General features: G+C 41.6%; 1 protein-coding gene and 1 pseudogene across 1 annotated transcript; both read left to right on the plus strand.

Moving 5' to 3' along the window:
- Positions 1-272: 272 nt before the first annotated feature.
- On the plus strand, positions 273-12,145 carry LOC137006247 (uncharacterized; annotated as a pseudogene).
- A 3,225-nt stretch (positions 12,146-15,370) lies between these two features.
- Positions 15,371-15,712, plus strand: LOC137006248 (ribonuclease H1-like). The gene has a single exon (XM_067366882.1). It carries the CDS (start codon positions 15,371-15,373, stop codon positions 15,710-15,712), a length of 342 nt encoding a protein of 113 aa, XP_067222983.1.
- Positions 15,713-21,808: the final 6,096 nt, after the last annotated feature.

Below are 21,808 nucleotides of genomic sequence, written 5' to 3' on the forward strand. Positions count from 1 at the left end.
CCCGAGATATTCGTCTCTGAATGTGACCTTGCTTGTGTTTGTTGTCTTATGCTAGTTAGCTTAGAATGCTAATTGCTTAGCATGCTAACTAGTTGTCATTCTTTTTAATGTGGCTCTTCAGCTATCAAGTTAGCCATGAGCTTCATTAGCATTAAGTTAGTTTAGCATGCTAATATGGTTAGCATACTAAGTAATGTTTTTTTTTGTAAATTCTATTTTACACTAAAAGTTCTCTTCCACAGCCTGTTGAACGTGCATCCTCAAATAGCTTAATGTGTAAAGCCAGATACCTGAAGAGCACTGTACCCAAAGATAGTGAGTTCAAATTCATAAAGTGGTTTTATGAAATTGTGTGTTTTGATTCCTTTGTTGCCCCTTGGATTAGAAATAAATGCTTTTTATTCATGCTGTGTTCATTTTCATCTAAGCTTCTGTACATTCTGAGGTTATTCTTGCCCGTAATTATGAACCAGCTGTTTCATGTTTGTTAATTTTTTGCTGTTTTTCCTCTTCCTGCTCCGTATTGCGCTACAGCATGATGAGCTGCAGAATAATCTAAAGTAAAGTAATAAAATATAACATTCAGTGCAGTTTTATAAAAAATTCTTCATTTTGAGTCCATTTTCACATAAACTACTGAACTTCAGCAGTTGTATAAACATTCACTTGCCCAGTGGTGCAATGAGATGGGAACTAGATGCTGGAGCTGGAGGTTGTGGGTTAAAATCCTGCGTGGTGCAACTTTATACAATTGTGTGTAGTGAGTCAATTTGATTCCTTTTTCCTCTTATTTCTTATTCTGTTCATTTTGAGTTCATTCTCACCTCTACTTCTGAACCAACTTTTTTTCAAGTACATTCAATTTCTGTTTTTGCTCTTCTTGCTCCACATTCCACTACAACTCAGACATTCGAGTGCTTGAAATGCTTGCTGTGTTGCTCTGCTTTAAAAGTTGCTCTTTTTGCTGTTCTGTTCTATTTGCAGTGCTGCTCTGCTTGGTGTGCTGCTCTGCTTGCAATGCCTTCGGTGTTTGGCCCCGCATTGCTGCTTGCAGCTATATTTAACTATGGAATTTGTAAAGACAAGATCAAGAAGAACACTGAAGACTTTTAAAATTTTATTTTAATAAGCATGTTTGCGAGATAAATCTCATGGACATGAAAACTCCCTCAATTATATATTGACCCTTTTAATTGCTTAAAGGGTCTGAACTCTTGCACTGTGCCGCACTGACAGAAACCCAGATGAGCCCAGAATATGAACGCAACACATTTAATTACATATGTTTTCCTCCCATAAAGAAAAAGACAGTGCCAATAAAATAACAAACTTAGTAAACAGTATACTAATAAAGCACAGAAAATTGGGTTGTGCCGAATTTGTTTTTTAATATCATTATAAGGCTAAATTAAGTGACGTTTCTCAACAGTTTTCTATGTGACGAAAACGCTCGTGAATTTAAACAAGTTGCGTTCACATTATGGGCTCAACTTTACTTTATTAGTATGATGTTTACTGAGTTTGGTCTGATCTATCACTGTCTTTCTTAGTACATTAAGTAATAAGTACATTATATTGGTTTTCTATGGGAGGAAAAGGTGTTATTTAGTCTCTCCCGATAGAGCCACTTTCCTTTCACTTCGTCATTATCCATTTCATTCAAAGAAACTGCGGCGTATTGCAAAATTGCAAACAAATATCACGCTATTTCTCTCGGTCTGACCGTCTCACTGTCAAAGTAACCATGGCAACAGATACTGTATCCTTCTAATATGGCGGCACCTTCCCGAAATGCAACACGAGTCAAAGTGCTGTGACGCAACATTCTCATTCTCTATTGTAGGGCCCGCTCGACAGAACTTACCAATGACTTTATCAATGAACAACATGATTGAACAAAGCTTCATTTGGTCCAAAAGATCCATTTCCTGACAGGAAACACCTAGCCTTAACAGAAGTGATGACATCACTTCTCTTAACAAAGGACTCTGTCTAAAGGACTTCTTAGCTCATCAGCAATAAACTAATCAGAACCCATCACGTGGGTTTGATCACATTAAATCTATTGATTCTCTCACAAAACCCTCTTGTATTATCGGACGGAACAGGAAAACACCCATCAACGGATTTAAAGACGAATCTGTCATATCAATACCTCCCTTGTGTGAGCAGCAAGTGTAAACTATGCTTAAGGACTCAATCTTGAATCTCAAAAGGGGACAATTGTTTATCTGTTAAAATATTAACTATATCTAGAGTAACACTTGATATGATGTGATTACTAACATGTTGCATTCAATGCATTATATGTTTGTATTCCTGTATGCATCTTCTTTCTCTTATAATCATTGTTTTAATTAGGTCAGTCTAGTAATATGTGTGTAAGAAGTGTGTCGTGTTTGAGCTCTAAATGCAGAATTTATAATTCTCTGTAATTCTGTGTGAATGAAACATTGAAATTCAGTATCAGGAAAATATTAAGAAACTTTATAAAGTTGTTAATAAAACAGGAGAATGTTCTGCAGATATCACACGATGTGATCAATAGACAATAGACGAGGCGTGTCTAATCTCCGTAGCAACGTCTCATTGGAGGATCGCTCCTTTAAAACTATGCTGTCCGAACAAGCTGGAAGTCAGAAGCTGGAAGTCAGAAGTCGGTCAGAAATCGCTCGAAATCGGTCAGAAGCCAGACACAGTCGTTGAAGCCGGGTAGCCGAAGCACCGCTACTTTGACCACGGCGGAAAAGTCGCACGGGTCATTGAGAACTGATTGACCGGAGCTGATTTTCCATTTAACACCCGGCTTCAACCACGAGCTGCGCCGCTGATCATTCAACAGCCGTCACATCCAGACTCCAAAACCCTCTGTGAAATATCTGACCAAAGTCTCCCAAGAAGAGAGCCGCTCAAGCCAGACGCTCAGATCAGTGCGCTGCACCAGCCAGCAACGTCCTTCAAAGCTTCCGCGCAGCCCACAGGGCTTTCCCGAGAAGACGTCACCTGAAAGACAGCCAATCCAGAACGGGATTCCGCTGTACACGAGTCATGGAACAACCCGATTACCTCAGCTGTCAGAGCAAATGCAGGTACAAGCAAACTTCTCTCTCTCTTGCTGGAAACTGGTGAAACTCCTTTAGACTTGAAGAATCAAGCCAAAGCTCTGCTTTTGTGATTTTCCTCAGGTTATGAGTTAAGTTAGCACTGAACTTGGGACTTTTCATAACTCATCAACTCCGCGAATGTGTGTGCATGTATGTATGTATGTGTGTGTGTGTGTGTGTGTGTGTGTGTGTGTGTGTGTTTAGCCTTAGTTTCCTGTAATCATTAGAAGTAGTCAATAAACCTTGTTTTGATTTTCACATATACGAGTTTCTTGTGCTGTGTGTCAAATTACTGCCTTAAACGTAAAAGATTAAGTTACCTCTTGCTTATAATAATATAATAATTACAATAATAAGAATAATAATCATAATAAAATATTGTTACTGTTGGCCACAGAATAATATTTTATCCAGAATTGGTAAAATACTCTAACCTCAATTTTCGCTGGACGAATAATTGATGAAGTGTTAAATAGTAATTCTGAATCATTTACAGTGAATCATTTACAGTTGAATCAATTCTTATTCCCTGTAACAATTAAATTAATAAATTGCTAATAAATGACCTAAGGTACATTACATAATGGTGGAGAAAATTTGTGCAGTTTAATCTAATTTGTACACAAAACAAGTAACTTGTGTGATTGTATCTTTCTATTGATCCGGAAAATAGATTAGAATCAGAAACAAGGCTTTTGATTGTCATTACAATGATTGCACATAAGGCGCAGTGGATGAATGAAATCTGAACTCGAGTTGTTTGTCTGTACGTTTTGCTGTTGTTGTTAAAACTGCAGTAAATGAATCTAAGATTGTCTGCCAAGACAAAAGGAAAGTCGCCTGAGAGCGCACCAGGACAGAGTAAGCGTGTTTCTTGCTTTTGTTCTTTAAGGCCTTGTAGCTATAGTGGATAATATTGCGTGTTCCAATGTTACTTCAACTAAGCTAAAATCCCTGCATGGTTACATTAGAGAGTAGCTACCTAATGTGACGCCTATATCCGCTCATTCGTGATATGAGATATTAATACTCTAAACACTATGCGTGTCTGAGTTTGATTTGAATGGGATTATTTTGAAAATTCTTGATCAAGTATTGTTGCAGTAAATCCTGCATGTTGTTGCGTGTCCAGAAACTGACACGAATGATTCAGATCGCCGAGATCTCAGTAATGTTACTATTATTAATTGCAGAAAAATCTGTGGATTAATGTGCCTCACTCTAACTTGTGGGTGTTGTTCAGCTCTGAAACATGAGAAGCTGAATGGTTCATTGTCATTGAGAACTGCGCTGTCAGTTCAATGATTAATGTGATTTTGTATGTTCGTTATCTGTGTGCAGAGAGTATAGAACAAGTGTATTCTTTGTTGTGCGTTAGTCACCACGACAGTGACAGCTGTAACCCGGAAGCCCTAAGAAACCTTTAAGTAACCTTTAAGTGCGCATGCGCAGTCTGCCAGCGCCATATTTAACTGTGTTTAAACAAAGCTTAGCATAAGCTGAGCTAGCTAAAACTAGCGCGGTTGCATTACAGTCTATGTAAAGCTAGTAGCATTGCTAAAGAGCTAAGGGCTAGCATAGCATTTTGTGGTCTGAATGCAATGTTGCAATGTTGGAATGACTTCTTTCTTACTGAACTTTAATTCACTCTTGTGCTTTCACCTCCCTCTCTCTCTAACTTACACATCTTATCTTTTCTCATCTCCTCCCATTTGAGAGAACATGACAAATGTTAAATTAATAAACCTGTTTTGTTAATCTCATTTGTTGAAGAGTTGTCTCTCTCAAATTAACTCTTGTCAGTTAAACACGGTTTTGTTTTATAATTAGCAATCGTCCTGATTATTTTAATGACATTTCCTGTTATTTGTAACTGCTCTTACTGATTTTAATGACATCTGGGAATATGAATTTTTGATTGGGAATTTTAATTCGATTTCAATTTTAATTGTAAATCAATTTCATAATCAATTGCAGTTTAGCTTTCATATGGTATGGATATTTGTGGATTAATTTAATGGTAGTTGCTTACAAACATCTGGCAATTTTAATCAACTAATAATTATTGCTTTGAAATTTTTAAATTCATTAGTCATTAATTAGGATTTGGGCTTCCCTAATTCAGATGATACTTGATTAATTAATTTGATTATAATTGCTCTCAATGTTTAAGGCTGAACCCATTACAATTTTAATTCACAACTATAATTTCCAAATTTGAATTCAAAATTTCACTTAAAATAAAGTGTATTCTCAGACTTTCCCTCCCTTAGTCTTTGATTTAATTAATTTATTCAAAGGAACATTTTGGGGTCTCCCTCAATACTTGGGTCAGTTGACTTCTGCTAGCGCAGTAAGACAACCCCCTAGGTGTAGCGACTCCCTAGCGCCACCACTCTGTTAACCCTGTAATTTTTCCAAATTTTGGGAGCAAAACTTCACTCTCTTCTTCTTCTCTCTCTCTCTCTCTCTCTCTCTCTCTCTCTCTCTCTTTCTCTCTCTCTCTCAGCTGTCCTCTTCTGGTTTGACTACTGCTGCTGGTTTTTGGATTTGTACCTGTGAAAGTCATAAAAGCAGAGTGTTTGAGAAATATTTAACAAATATTTGGGAAACGGAACACTTCTTTTAAAATAGTATGACACTCACTGTACCTTCCCTCCTCATCCTGTTATCCTACTCAGCCTAGGCTCAAGCAGGTCGACAAGAAGACTGGTAGGCGTCCATAAACCCTGAGCACACGTCTAGAAGCGCTTTGAGTGGTGCATGGTTGTCAATCCTACTAGCTGAGAAACCAATGCTGTCATTGTTATTGTTTTCTTTCGCCCTGCAGGGAATTTTAATAACAATCACAGTCCTGGTACTTTGAAATCCTTTTCAAAACCCCTGTCTAGAACCATTCTTCTAAATTAAAATTTCACAAAACTCATTCTGCAAACAATGTTAAAGACAGAAACTTCATTTTATAGGGAAACTGGAAGCACCCCATTATTACTCTGCTCTTTGCTAAATGCTATTCTGTTGTTTCGTGCTCTTCTTTTCTTCTGCTCTTCTCTAGCTGTGCTATCTGTGTGTGCTTACTGATTCTTTTCGCAGAGACTCCGAGTTAGAAGCACATCCACGAGAGGACCACAGTCGAGAACCAGTCTTACCTGCACATTTACACACTCATTACCCATTCCCATTAGCTCACGCTTGACATTGCACCCTTACACCTTTGATTTGCCCTGCTTGTTTGTTTTGTTGTGTTTTGTTTTGTTCCTCTCTTAAAGGTCTGTGTCAGTTTAGATCTCCCTCGCAGTGCCACAAACAAGTGTTGTAAGTGCAAGTGCAAGTGTTGTAACAGACAGCATCCTACCTAAAGCCGCTGAAACACTAAAGCATCAGACACAGGACCAGCTGGATGACAACATAGCAAGCCTCATGAAACAAGACCCAAGCCAGAGCTACAGTCACAAAGAACTAGCCAAGATCACCGGCTCTTTAAGCCACACACTCATCGCCACCCTCAAACTGAGCGACAGGCAAGCCGCCCATCGCCAGCAGGAGCTGACACGCGCACAACGACGCATCGAACAGCTGGAGCTGGAGGCTCAGGAATGACAAGAAGGGCCTGATGACGTGGAACAAGGCGCAAAAGATGAGATCAACAGGCTAAAAGAGACACTAGCAGCTACTACGCAAGAAATGGAACGAGGCAGAGCAGACTACGCTGACCTCTCCGACAAGCTACAGTATGCAGAACAGCTACTGGAAAAAGCAAAGGCTGACTTCAGAGACAAGAACAGCCGAATTAAAGCTCTCGAAACTCACCTTGAATGAGTCAAGAAATGAGGTCAGCCGCCTAACACGTCAGCTTGACTACATCAAAGAAGAGTCCGACAGTATTAAAGAGGAACTCAAGCATGCATATGAATTGCGTTGTGAGCCGCCAAGAATACGTCGGACACCAACTTCACCTTTGCCAAGCAGGACCGGCTCCCCTGTTCCTGGACTGGCACATGATCAGAAGGGGGCAGTGCCAAAACAGTCACCAGCTCCCTCCGAAGAATCCTATCTGCCCACTAAATTAAAAGAACTTGCTCCAGCCAGACACAGATCACCTCATGGCTTGGACCTCAGAGACCTTGACAAGCTTGCTAAAAACATTGGCAAATTCACTCCAAATGTGCCAGGTAGCCCAAATGTTCAGAGTTATCTGCAAGATATTGACTTTCATCTGGAAATGAGACCCAATGTCACTGACAAAGATACACTTTATTTGCTCAGAGCCACATTCAGCTCTGAAGTGCGCAGCTTCCTGGACCGGCAGCCTGCCCACACAAAGACTGATTACCACCTGCTCTGAGAAGCTCTCATTAAAGAGTTTGCCGACCCTGAGTCAGAACAAGGACTAGTGGCTGCCCTGGAAACAAAACAAGGTCGCCATGAATCTCCTCAAGTCTTCTATAGCCGACTCAGGCTAGCGTACTTCGGGTCTCGCAACGAACAGAATATGGAGGAAGAATTGAACTTCAAAACTCTCTTCCTGAGAAACCTCCATCCTGGGGTGAGCCACCATCTTGGCGTCCTTGCCTGTCCACGCACAATGAGTACTCAACAGTTAAGAGACTTGGCGCACAAAGCTTACTGCAAACAGAAGATGGCCTTAGAAAAGGGCACCAAAACCACCTCAGTTCTTGACTTCAACACTCAGAGTCAGGGGCTGGCCCTAGAGGGCACCCAGCGTCAAGACCTTGCCAAGCCGACACCCAAAGAATGGAATGCATCCTCGTCCAACAGAGAGTGGGACTCCCACACTGGTACTCGACCTAAAAAGAGATGGTATTCATCCCTCCCGGGATGGTGCTGCTCTTCTCTCTAGAAATTTGGCAAATAGTCTTAGAGCTGAAACATGACAAACCAGGGCCCAGATCAGGACGCAGACAAACTGGCTAAACCGACCGTCTGCTAGCCGCCTCATGTCACAGAACTCAGATAATTCACAGCACATAGAAACACTTTCACCTAGATATTATCACATAGAGACTGTGTCTGTACCTCGAACTAGTAAATACAAAAAACTTCCGAAACCTTTTAAGGGTAAAAATTTAATTGATGTTCAAAAAATGAAAATCACAGATAAATCAGATAAACAAATGATAAAGCTTGGGTTACTGAATATTAGATCTATTTCTTCAAAAGCACTTATTGTAAATGAAATTATCACAGACAATAAACTAGACTTGCTGTGTTTGACAGAAACCTGGCTAAAACCAGACGATTACATTACTTTAAATGAATCTAGTCCTCAAGGTTATGATTATCGACACAATCCTCGACAGAAAGGCAAAGGGGAGGTGTTGCTGTAATTTATAGTAATATATTCAGAATCATTCAAAAGAATTTCAAATATAATTCCTTTGAAGTGATGGTGCTTTATGTAACATTATGTAAGTTGACATTTGTGCTGGCTACTGTATACAGGCCACCAGGGCACCATACTGACTTTATCAAAGAATTTGCTGAGTTTCTATCAGAGTTAGTACTGGCTGCGGATAAAGTCCTTGTTGTTGGTGATTTTAATATCCATGTAGATAATAATAAAGACGCATTTGGATTGGCATTTGCAGATATTTTAAACTCTATTGGAGTTAGACAACACGTGTCAGGACCCACTCATTGTCGTAATCATACCCTAGATCTAATACTGTCGCATGGAATAGATATTGATGCTGTTGAAATTCTACAGCAGAGCGATGATATATCAGATCATTATTTAGTCTCGTGTATAATACAATTAGCCAAGGCTACAAAACCACCACCCAGCCATAAATATTGTAGAACAATCACGTCTACCACTAAAGATTGCTTTATAAATAATCTCCCCGAGCAGTTTCATCGCCTTAGTATACCTGACAACTTAGAAGAACTCGATGCTGCAACAGAAACTATTGGCTCTCTCTTTTCCAGCACATTAGATGCAGTCGCTCCTTTACGTCTAAAGAAGATTAAGGAAACTAATCCAATGCCGTGGTATGATGAGCACACTCGGGCTCTAAAACGAGCTGTTAGAAAAGCTGAACGTAGTTGGAAGAAAACAAAACTAGAAGTTTTTCGCCTTTCGTGGAAAGAAAAAATGATTGAGTACAGAACAGCTATAAGAAATGCTAGATCTACTTATTTTTCAAATCTCTTAATAGAAAACAAACATAATCCTAGGTATTTATTTGACACAGTGTCTAAATTAACTAGAAACAGAGATTCAACTGCTGACGTTTCCATAGAGCACAGCAGTAATGACTTTATGAACTTCTTTACTTGCAAGATTGATAATATTAGAGAGAAAATTATAAACATACAACCGTCTACAGTTTCGCTTCAGACAGTGCACTGTAGTGTCCCTGAGGTAAAACTAGAATCATTCGCCGCTATAGAAGAGGAAGAATTATCTAAACTTATCAAATCATCAAAATCAACGACATGTATGTTAGACCCAATGCCGACTAAACTACTGAAAGAAATGCTTCCAGAGGTCGTAGGTCCACTTCTGGATATACTTAATTCATCTTTAACACTAGGACACGTGCCAAAAACCTTTAAGCAGGCTATTATCAAACCTCTTATTAAAAAACCTCAACTAGATCCGAGAGATTTAGTAAATTACAGGCCAATCTCGAATCTACCTTTTCTGTCAAAGATACTAGAAAAGGCAGTTTCAACACAACTGTGCTCCTTTTTAGAAAGAAATGGAATCTGTGAGGATTTCCAGTCAGGATTTAGACCATACCATAGTACTGAGACTGCTCTCGTTAGAGTTACAAACAATCTACTCCTATCATCCGATCGTGGCTGTATTTCTCTATTAGTGTTATTAGATCTCAGTGCTGCTTTTGACACTATCGATCATAACATTCTTTTAAAAAGACTTGAAAACTATATTGGCATTAGTGGAATTGCTTTGGCATGGTTCAAATCATACTTATCTGACCGTTATCAGTCTGTGGTAGTTAATGAAGAGATGTCGTATCGATCACAGGTTAAATATGGGGTACCACAAGGCTCAGTATTAGGACCGTTGCTTTTCACTCTGTACATGCTGCCCTTAGGAGAGATAATTAGGAAGCATGGTGTTAGTTTTCACTGCTACGCTGACGATACTCAGCTCTATATTTCCTCGCGCCCTGACGAAACCTACAAATTCACAAAACTAACAGAATGCATAGCTGACATTAAAAACTGGATGACAAGAAATTTCTTATTATTAAATTCAGAAAAAACTGATATCCTAATCTTTGGACCAAAAACTTCCTCACGAAAAAACCTTGAATACTCTCTAACACTTGACGGGTGCTCCATTAAACCTTCGTCCTCAGTTAGGAACCTGGGTGTGCTCTTTGATACCAATCTTTCATTTGAAAGTCATGTTTCTATATCTGTAAAACCGCCTTCTTCCATCTAAAAAATATATCTAAATTACGACATATGCTCTCAATGACAAATGCGGAACAGTTGGTTCATGCATTCATGACCTCAAGACTAGATTATTGTAACGCTCTACTGGGTGGTTGTTCTGCTCGGCTTTTAAACAAACTACAGTTGGTCCAAAATGCGGCAGCTAGAGTTCTTACTAGAACCAGAAAGTATGACCATATTAGCCCAGTTCTGTCAACATTACATTGGCTCCCTATTAAACATCGTATAGATTTTAAAATCTTGCTACTTACTTATAAAGCTCTAAATGGTTTAGCTCCCCAGTACCTAAGTGAGCTCTTAATGCATTATAGTCCTTCACGTTTATTGCGATCTCAGAATTTAGGCCACTTGATAATACCCAGAATATCAAAATCAACTGAAGGCGGCAGATCCTTTTCCTATTTAGCACCTAAACTCTGGAACAATCTTCCTAGCATTGTTCGGGAAGCAGACACACTCTATGTCAGTTTAAATCTAGACTAAAAACACATCTCTTTGCTCTTGCATACACATAACACATTATCAATACATTAACATTTTTCAAATCCGTTAAAGGATTGTTACGCTGCAATAATTAGGTCGGCCGGAACCGAGAACATTTCTTATAACACTAGATATACCTGTACATCAGAATAAGAATGGCATCTACGCTAATATCTGTCTCTCTGCTTATCCTGAGGTTTGCCGGGTGCTGGATCCAGGCCGTATCCAGATCAGATGGAGAACCTGCGTCTGGACCTGACTACAATGTAGCCCAGGAGACAATGGGCCTAAAGATCCAATTCTGGCTGCATCTATAATTCAGATTTTTAATCCCCGTATCCGCTTACATATATTTATATATAATCTATTTTTAATCTCTATAATAAAAATGTATAATTCAGATTTTGATCTCCATATACATTTACATATATTATATATATCTTCCAAGGGTTTTTTTCCCTCCTAGGACTTTTTTCCCAGTGCTAGCACGCTGGGTTTTTCTCCTAGGGGGTTTTTTCCACCCCTGGAAGTCAGCCGACACTGGCTTAATGTAGCACCATCTTGTATATATTACATATTACCATGCTTGTTTGTACAGTTTATTTTTAACCACTTCCCTTTTTTCTGTGCTTCTAATATGTAAAGCTGCTTTGAAACAATTACCAATTGTAAAAGCGCTATATAAATAAATTTGACTTGACTTGACTTGACTTAAACAGAGAGACAATCGCTGGGATGGACCACGTGGACGACAACGCTCACCTGGACGTCACTGGGAAAATTCATGGAACCAATCAAGACCTCACGGGAGTCATTGGAAGAAAACTTGGAGTCAGCCAAGCTCATTTGGAAATCCTAGAGGGAAAAGCTCATGGGAATCCAAGGGAAAACGACAAACACACCATGGAGCAACCAGCCCAAGGAATCGACGAAAAAACTCACAAAGATTCCAAGCTGACAGAGCCCAAAATGAATCCATACCAAAACAAAAGACTTCACCTTGTTTCGACTCTCAAGAGCTGATGAAAATGATGAGGAAAGAGTTCTTCCAACGAAAGGAGGAAGACCGGAAGTGGGAAGAGAAAAAGAAACCAGATTCATCCTGACTAGAGGCCGGACGAGATGGCAGCGACCACCTGACTCAACAGACCCAAGAAAAGCACCTCATCTCTCTCCCAGACAACCACAAGCATGGTTAAATGCTGACATCCTACCTCTCTCATCCCAAACTCCACTCCCACAACTCCTGGGTGATCTCATTGAGTAAGGTATAGCAAGAAAGTTTTACCTCTCCGTCATCATCGAACAACACATCAAGGTCGAAGCCCTCCTCGACACTGGAGCTGACATCACCCTAATGTCAACAGAACTCCTTTAAGAAGTCCAAAACAGGACAAAGAGGTCTAATGGAACCTTTAAACTTCAAAGGTGTGAGCTGAACCCAAGCATATTCCCACACAGGCCTACAACTAAAACATGTGGCTCCAATTCACCTAACTGTGGGACCAATGAACCTTGTTCACCCAGTATACATCTCACCACTCAACACATATCCTCTCCTCATTGGGAAGGACCTGCTTAACCGCTTTGAACCCTTAATAGACTTCAAGCACCTGAAGATATGGACGCAAGTCCGTGAGCCTCTGCCTCTCCAGTCAGTAAACTCCAACGAATCGCAGTGTCAAGTCACAGACACCGCCCCCCATCTACTGACTGACGATGCAATTTCAAAACCAAGAGCAAGTTCCACTCCAAGCAACAGGAACCAAGACCCATTCCTCTGCTCATTGCAAGCATCTGGCTCAGACTCAGGTTCCCTCCGAATCATGACTGCCATAAATGTCCAAGACGTATCAGTGCCTGATGCAGCATTAGCCCTGTGGGCTGAAAACTCAGCTATCAGCCTGGAGCTCTTCAGAACATTGAAGCAGACAAATAAGAGCATACCACACATCTCAAAGCATAGCCGATTCCCTCTCAATCCATGGTCAACAACCATGGCTACCTCCAAGATCGTCTGTACGGTAGACATACGATGGAACAACAGACTCTTGAGTCACTACTTTAAGTTTGTCCCCAACCTGCCTCATGACATCTACATAGGAGCAGATATCATGGTCCGTCTCAACGCCTGCGTTGACACCGTGAATGACATCATATGGGCTCCCTTGTCACACCAATTGACATCTTCCATCAACCTCAAGAATCTTCGATCTGGTCAAACAATACCAGACGCATGCGCCATGATCAACGAGCAAGAAGCCACAATCCCCGCTTACAGCAAGAGTGTCAGTGTCCGCCTCAACATGCGACCTGGCCAGACCCTTAACAGTAAGCTAGGCTTCTTCCAACCTTCCAGGACCTGCCTAAAACTAGGTCTGACCTTGGAAGCCACACCTCTCATAGAAGTGTCATCTCATGCTGTGTATGTGTTGTTCAACAACTGTACGGCCAAAGACATCAATGTGCCAAAAGCCAGTCACCTGGGATGGCTCATCAACCAGGCGTTCCATGACTTTGAACTGACAGTTCCTGTCATCGGCCACATACTAGCCGAACTAATTTCAGACGAATGTCACAACAATGTAACTTTTACAAAGCCCCATGAGATCATCGCCATCACTTCTATTCTGCTGGTGCCTAAAGAAAGTGTCTGCCGATCAGAACTTACAGATGACACTCACCTCGCTGTCTACGCTGTGTCGACACAGACTGCAACAGAGTCACCTGTAGAACTGACCATCAAGACCCACAGTCCCTTAAATGACTCAGTGGAACCCTATGCCGGGTTCAATGCACAAGTCCAACAAATCCTGAGCGAGGCGGATGCCCTCCACAGTGAAATGGATCGCCAAGGACTTAAAGAAGTTCTGTGAAAATACAAGGACTCCTTCGCAAAGGATTCCCTGGACTGTGGCCTGACTGATATCCACATGGTGCGCATCCCAACTCACCCAAATGCACCACCGACATTTGTGCGGCAGTACAAGATTCCAATAGCATCATACGAATCAGTGCAAGATATCATTGACTACATGCTGCAAAAGGGGTCATCCGACCCTGCAACAGCACCTACTCCGCCCCGATATGGCCAGTCCTAAAGCCCAACGGCAAATGGCGGCCCACCATTGACTATCGCAAATTGAACCAGCAAGTTCCCTTATTGCGATGGCCTATGACTCAATTGGACCAAGAGATTCCCAAAATCAAAGGCTCCACGATCCTATCCACATTGGACGTCGCCTCAGGATTTTGGACAATCCCTGTCCACCCTGATGACCAACACAAATTGGCATTCACCTTTGGCAATCGACAATTCACCTTCACGAGGTGCCCCTTCGGCTATGCCAACTCCCCAGCTGAATTCAACATCTTTCTGAACAAAGCTTGCCCTGACGCCAGAGCCAGAGGCAACCTCATTTATGTTGACGATATCCTTATGAAAAACAACAATGTGGCAGACCACTTCAAAGAAATCGACCATGTCCTGAACCAGCTGACAACAGCAGGAGCGAAAATTGCCCTCCACAAAGGACAATGGTGTAAAACCAAGGTAAATTATGTTGGCTTGCTCGTCGGACGAGGCGGCATTGAACCGCAGTCCAGCCGTACACAAGCAATACAAAACATAAAGACGCCCACTAACATCTCTGAGCTACGAAGCTTTCTGGGAGTGTGCAACTACTCACGACAGTTCATCGAGAACTATGCTGACATCGCACGACCACTGACTTCCCTCCTGAAGAAGGACAAACCCTTTGTTTGGTCGGAAGCCCAGGACACAGCCATGAGCGAGCTCAAACAACGCCTGTGCTCCGCCCCATGCCTGGCCTACCCCGACCCAGGAAAAGAGTTCTATCTGGAAGCTGGATTCTCCAATCATTGCCTCAGTGCAGGTCTGTACCAGCTCCACGACAAAGACAAACGGGTGGTCGCTTATGCCAGCAAAACCTTGCTTCCCCCAGAATGCAAATACTCAGACTGCGAAAAAGCCTTGCTTTGCACTGTATGTGCCATTCAGCGTTTCTCCAACTACATTGGAGCTCAGAAGGTTATCATTGAAACGTGTCACCAACCAGTGACCTTCCTCAACAGCCAACGAATCAGGGATGGCGTGGTAACAAACGCCCGCATAGCTACATGGTTAATGACGCTCCAAGGACGAGACGTCGAGGCAAGATATGCCCAAAACCACAAATCCTCACTGGGAAACGGGCTAGCAGCCTGTCAGAGCTGTTCAACAGACACGCTGAATATCTCAGCAGAAGCCAAAGAACCGGCACCACCGCAACTGACAAACTATAGGTACTTTGAGGAGAATGTGTGAAGGCATGCCAACAGCATATGACGATGGTTGTTCCTACAATCAACAGGGCAACTTGAAATCGGGAGCAGGCGTGGTCTGGCTCAACAATGACCCTTACCCACCACAACAGTTCAAGTTAGGCCCTCACTCATCGCAATATGCAGAGATAGCAGCCATCCTCATCCCCCTACAACTGGCCGCCTCCCACAACATCAAAGAACTCCTGATATGTACTGACTCGAACTATGTCCGTCTAAGTTTCACATGCCATCTAGCCGGATGGAAACAGAACGGATTCAAGACAGCTAACAACAAGCCTGTCAAACATCAGGAACTTTTCCAAGCATGCGATACCTTTTTCCAGTAGATGATCATGTCATGTGTGGTGACAAAGGTCCGCGGTCATTCACGCCAACCAGGGCAAGACAAAGATCTCAATGACCAAACCGATGCCCTTGCCAAAGCAGGTGCATCACATGGAGAGCCTTGGAAAATCCTATCCCTCCCACCCAACCCTTCAGTTGCAGTCATAACCTGCCGCCAGCACGCCATTGGCGCGCAAACCCCCGCCTCCTCCCATGTTGACCTCTCACCTCAGTTCGCTGCTGATGATCTCCTCACCCTCCAAGCATCGGATCCCATGCTGCAAACCATTGCCGCTCACATTTCCGACCCGATAACTCATCCCATTTCCACCTCCGACCTATCCAAGTCCTCTGATCTCCGCCACCTTCACACAATCAAGCACATGCTGCATCTCAAGGACGGCGTTCTCACATATGTCCCTGAGCCCCTAACTGAGCCAAAACTTGTAGTTCCTCAGAGCCAAAGGGGGATGATGCTGACACATGCCCACGATGCACCATGCGCTGGACACCATGGCGCCAAGGCCACCTATGAAACGCTCAAACAAGTAGCATATTGGCCTGGCATGAAGCAAGATGTGACGGAATATGTAAAAGGATGCCTGGTGTGTTGCCAGTTCCAACCGGCAAACCCAAACCACAGAGCACCACTACAACGGAAAGGAATGACCTTCCCATGGTCAGACCTCCAAATAGATTGGGTAGGACCCCTGCCACGGTCAACACGGGGTAACAAATACTTCCTCACCGTGGTGTGCGAATTCACAAAGTGGGTAGAGTGTCTTCCAGCTCCCAACGATACAGCAGAAACAACAGCCTGGCTGTTAATGAACCACATCTTCTCAAGATTTGGACTGCCTTTAAGAGTCAACTCTGACCGAGGAACCCACTTCACCGCTGAGGTTATGCAGGATGTATGGAAACTCCTGGGCATACAGGCCAAGCTTCACATAAGCCATCATCCAATTTCCTCAGGGCAGGTCGAACGGGCCAACAAGACAGTGGCAAGCATGTTGAAGAAGTATGTGTCCGCCATCCAAAAGCTCCCTCTGGTACTGATGGCCATCAGGGCCACCCCTCACCGGTCTACCGGAGTAGCCCCATTCGAAATGATGACAGGGCGACAAATGACACTACCACTACACCTGCTGTACCAACCTGGTGACATGAACCTCGTCACCGCCTACACCACTCACCAGTATCTGGAAGAGTTGCATCAGCACCTGAGAGCGACTTTCGCCTTCGCACAACAAAACCTCCAAAGAAGCGCGGAAGGTCGTAAAGCCTACTGCGATAAAAGGGCCTCTTACCAAGAACTCAATGTCGGAGACAAAGTGTGGTACTACAGCTTTGCCCAGCCAAGGCAGAAAGCTCCCCATCGCCTGTCAAAGAAATTCCTACCTCACTGGACAGGACCACATGAGATTGTGGACAAGCTCTCACCTGTCGCCTACCGAATCAAAATCAGACAAGGCCGCAATGAGCATGTCCTCCAATGGGTCCATCGAAACCAGATAAAGAGGCAGCAAGGTTCCAACCAACAGGAAAAGGGGGAGGTTCAAACCCACTGACACAGACTGACAATCCCCTACTCTACACCACACTAATGACTTTGTCATTTTAGGGAAAGTTTTTACTTTTATTTTTCTGGTTTTGTTTTACACAACACTTACACATGCTCCTCCACAGCACTGCTAGGAACAACCTCTAGTAGAAAGGAGTTGCTTCACACATGTGACACTCACTTTGCTCTAGTAAACTCAGTGTCCTTGTGCCTCTTTGTGTTTTCTTTTCTCTCTCTCCTTATGCTTTCCCTTCTCCTCTTTTGCTATCATCAGTCTTCCTCTTCAGCTTGCCCATTATCGATTTGAATAATATTTACTGGCTCAAAGACGTTGTGAATGTTTGATTTTGGCAAGGGAACACCTATGTCAAAATACACACTCCTGAGGTCGTGGCGTACCACGGCAACAACAAACAGTTGTACCTGGCCCCAAACCTAAAAATGTGTACACTCATTAAAGACATTAATTACCTTTGCCCGAGTAAACCATTCATATTTGATAATACCGAGGGTTTCTGCGGCCTAGAATCAATTAGACCCGACACTAGCTGCCACACGCATTATCCTGCCTAACCAAACTCTCTGGATCAATGTCCCTAAGGGCTCGATCCTCCACATCGACGATCTTGCAGTGTATCACGACGATGAGCACTAGGCTGAACTCAAAATCTCACCGTACTTCAAACAGCATTCCTTCGTCCTCGATCCAAAATCGGAAGAGAGGATCAGGGAGGAAGGAACGCAACTTATAGATCTCACTCCTGTTGATACAGCCTTAGAAGCTATAGCTCGCCTTCCGCCCGCTGGCGTGTCATTCATTCGGTCTTGGTCTGCTGCTGACAAGTCAAGTCAAGTCAAGTCAAATTTATTTATATAGCGCTTTTACAATTGGTAATTGTTTCAAAGCAGCTTTACATATTAGAAGCACAGAAAAAAGGGAAGTGGTTAAAAATAAACTGTACAAACAAGCGTGGTAATATGTAACATATACAAGATGGTGCTACATTAAGCCAATGTCGGCTGACTTCCAGGGGTGGAAAAAAAACCCTAGGAGAAAAACCCAGCGTGCTAGCACTGGGAAAAAAGTCCTAGGAGGGAAAAAAACCCTTGGAAGATATATATAATATATGTAAATGTATATGATCAAAATCTGAATTATACATTTTTATTATAGAGATTAAAAATAGATTATATATAAATATATGTAAGCGGATACGGGGATTAAAAATCTGAATTATAGATGCACCCAGAATTGGATCTTTAGGCCCATTGTCTCCTGGGCTACGTTGTAGTCAGGTCCAGACGCAGGTTCTCCATCTGATCTGGATACGGCCTGGATCCAGCACCCGGCAAACCTCAGGATAAGCAGAGAGACAGATATTAGCGTAGATGCCATTCTTATTCTGATGTACATATATCTAGTGTTATAGGAAATGTTCTCGGTTCCGGCTGACCTAATTATTGCAGCGTAACAATCCTTTAACGGATTTGAAAAATGTTAATGTATTGATAATGTGTTATGTGTATGCAAGAGCAAAGAGATGTGTTTTTAGTCTAGATTTAAACTGACAGAGTGTGTCTGCTTCCCGAACAATGCTAGGAAGATTGTTCCAGAGTTTAGGTGCTAAATAGGAAAAGGATCTGCCGCCTTCAGTTGATTTTGATATTCTGGGTATTATGAAGTGGCCTAAATTCTGAGATCGCAATAAACGTGAAGGACTATAATGCATTAAGAGCTCACTTAGGTACTGGGGAGCTAAACCATTTAGAGCTTTATAAGTAAGTAGCAAGATTTTAAAATCTATACGATGTTTAATAGGGAGCCAATGTAATGTTGACAGAACTGGGCTAATATGGTCATACTTTCTGGTTCTAGTAAGAACTCTAGCTGCCGCATTTTGGACCAACTGTAGTTTGTTTAAAAGCCGAGCAGAACAACCACCCAGTAGAGCGTTACAATAATCTAGTCTTGAGGTCATGAATGCATGAACCAACTGTTCCGCATTTGTCATTGAGAGCATATGCCGTAATTTAGATATATTTTTTAGATGGAAGAAGGCGGTTTTACAGATATAGAAACATGACTTTCAAATGAAAGATTGGTATCAAAGAGCACACCCAGGTTCCTAACTGAGGACGAAGATTTAATGGAGCACCCATCAAGTGTTAGAGAGTATTCAAGGTTTTTTCGTGAGGAAGTTTTTGGTCCAAAGATTAGGATATCATTTTTTCTGAATTTAATAATAAGAAATTTCTTGTCATCCAGTTTTTAATGTCAGCTATGCATTCTGTTAGTTTTGTGAATTTGTAGGTTTCGTCAGGGCGCGAGGAAATATAGAGCTGAGTATCGTCAGCGTAGCAGTGAAAACTAACACCATGCTTCCTAATTATCTCTCCTAAGGGCAGCATGTACAGAGTGAAAAGCAACGGTCCTAATACTGAGCCTTGTGGTACCCCATATTTAACCTGTGATCGATACGACATCTCTTCATTAACTACCACAGACTGATAACGGTCAGATAAGTATGATTTGAACCATGCCAAAGCAATTCCACTAATGCCAATATAGTTTTCAAGTCTTTTTAAAAGAATGTTATGATCGATAGTGTAAAAAGCAGCACTGAGATCTAATAACACTAATAGAGAAATACAGCCACGATCGGATGATAGGAGTAGATCGTTTGTAACTCTAACGAGAGCTGTCTCAGTACTATGGTATGGTCTAAATCCTGACTGGAAATCCTCACAGATTCCATTTCTTTCTAAAAAGGAGCACAGTTGTGTTGAAACTGCCTTTTCTAGTATCTTTGACAGAAAAGGTAGATTCGAGATTGGCGTGTAATTTACTAAATCTCTCGGATCTAGTTGAGGTTTTTTAATAAGAGGTTTGATAATAGCCTGCTTAAAGGTTTTTGGCACATGTCCTAGTGTTAAAGATGAATTAATTACATCAAGAAGTGGACCTACGACCTCTGGAAGCATTTCTTTCAGTAGTTTAGTCGGCATTGGGTCTAACATACATGTCATTGATTTTGATGATTTGATAAGTTTAGATAATTCTTCCTCTCCTATAGCGGCGAATGATTCTAGTTTTACCTCAGGGACACTACAGTGCACTGTCTGAAGCGAAACTGTAGACGGTTGCATGTTTATAATTTTCTCTCTAATATTATCAATCTTGCAAGTAAAGAAGTTCATAAAGTCATTACTGCTGTGCTCTATGGAAACGTCAGCAGTTGAATCTCTGTTTCTAGTTAATTTAGCCACTGTGTCAAATAAATACCTAGGATTATGTTTGTTTTCTATTAAGAGATTTGAAAAATAAGTAGATCTAGCATTTCTTATGGCTGTTCTGTACTCAATCATTTTTTCTTTCCACGAAAGGCGAAAAACTTCTAGTTTTGTTTTCTTCCAACTACGTTCAGCTTTTCTAACAGCTCGTTTTAGAGCCCGAGTGTGCTCATCATACCACGGCATTGGATTAGTTTCCTTAATCTTCTTTAGACGTAAAGGAGCGACTGCATCTAATGTGCTGGAAAAGAGAGAGCCAATAGTTTCTGTTGCAGCATCGAGTTCTTCTAAGTTGTCAGGTATACTAAGGCGATGAAACTGCTCGGGGAGATTATTTATAAAGCAATCTTTAGTGGTCGACGTGATTGTTCTACAATTTTTATGGCTGGGTGGTGGTTTTGTAGCCTTGGCTAATTGTATTATACACGAGACTAAATAATGATCTGATATATCATCGCTCTGCTGTAGAATTTCAACAGCATCAATATCTATTCCATGCGACAGTATTAGATCTAGGGTATGATTACGACAATGAGTGGGTCCTGACACGTGTTGTCTAACTCCAATAGAGTTTAAAATATCTGCAAATGCCAATCCAAATGCGTCTTTATTATTATCTACATGGATATTAAAATCACCAACAACAAGGACTTTATCCGCAGCCAGTACTAACTCTGATAGAAACTCAGCAAATTCTTTGATAAAGTCAGTATGGTGCCCTGGTGGCCTGTATACAGTAGCCAGCACAAATGTCAACTTACATAATGTTACATAAAGCACCATCACTTCAAAGGAATTATATTTAAAATTCTTTTGAATGATTCTGAATATATTACTATAAATTACAGCAACACCTCCCCCTTTGCCTTTCTGTCGAGGATTGTGTCGATAATCATAACCTTGAGGACTAGATTCATTTAAAGTAATGTAATCGTCTGGTTTTAGCCAGGTTTCTGTCAAACACAGCAAGTCTAGTTTATTGTCTGTGATAATTTCATTTACAATAAGTGCTTTTGAAGAAATAGATCTAATATTCAGTAACCCAAGCTTTATCATTTGTTTATCTGATTTATCTGTGATTTTCATTTTTTGAACATCAATTAAAATTTTTACCCTTAAAAGGTTTCGGACGTTTTTTGTATTTACTAGTTCGAGGTACAGACACAGTCTCTATGTGATAATATCTAGGTGAAAGTGTTTCTATGTGCTGTGAATTATCTGAGTTCTGTGACGTGTGGCGGCT

This window comes from Chanodichthys erythropterus, chromosome 18 (assembly GCF_024489055.1).
Source record: "Chanodichthys erythropterus isolate Z2021 chromosome 18, ASM2448905v1, whole genome shotgun sequence".
In the NCBI taxonomy this organism is placed as follows: Eukaryota; Metazoa; Chordata; class Actinopteri; order Cypriniformes; family Xenocyprididae; genus Chanodichthys; species Chanodichthys erythropterus.

What these genes read in the sequence shown, in the direction of transcription:
- LOC137006248 (XM_067366882.1), top strand. Translation starts at nt 15,371, where the DNA reads ATGCCAACAGCATATGACGATGGTTGTTCCTACAATCAACAGGGCAAC.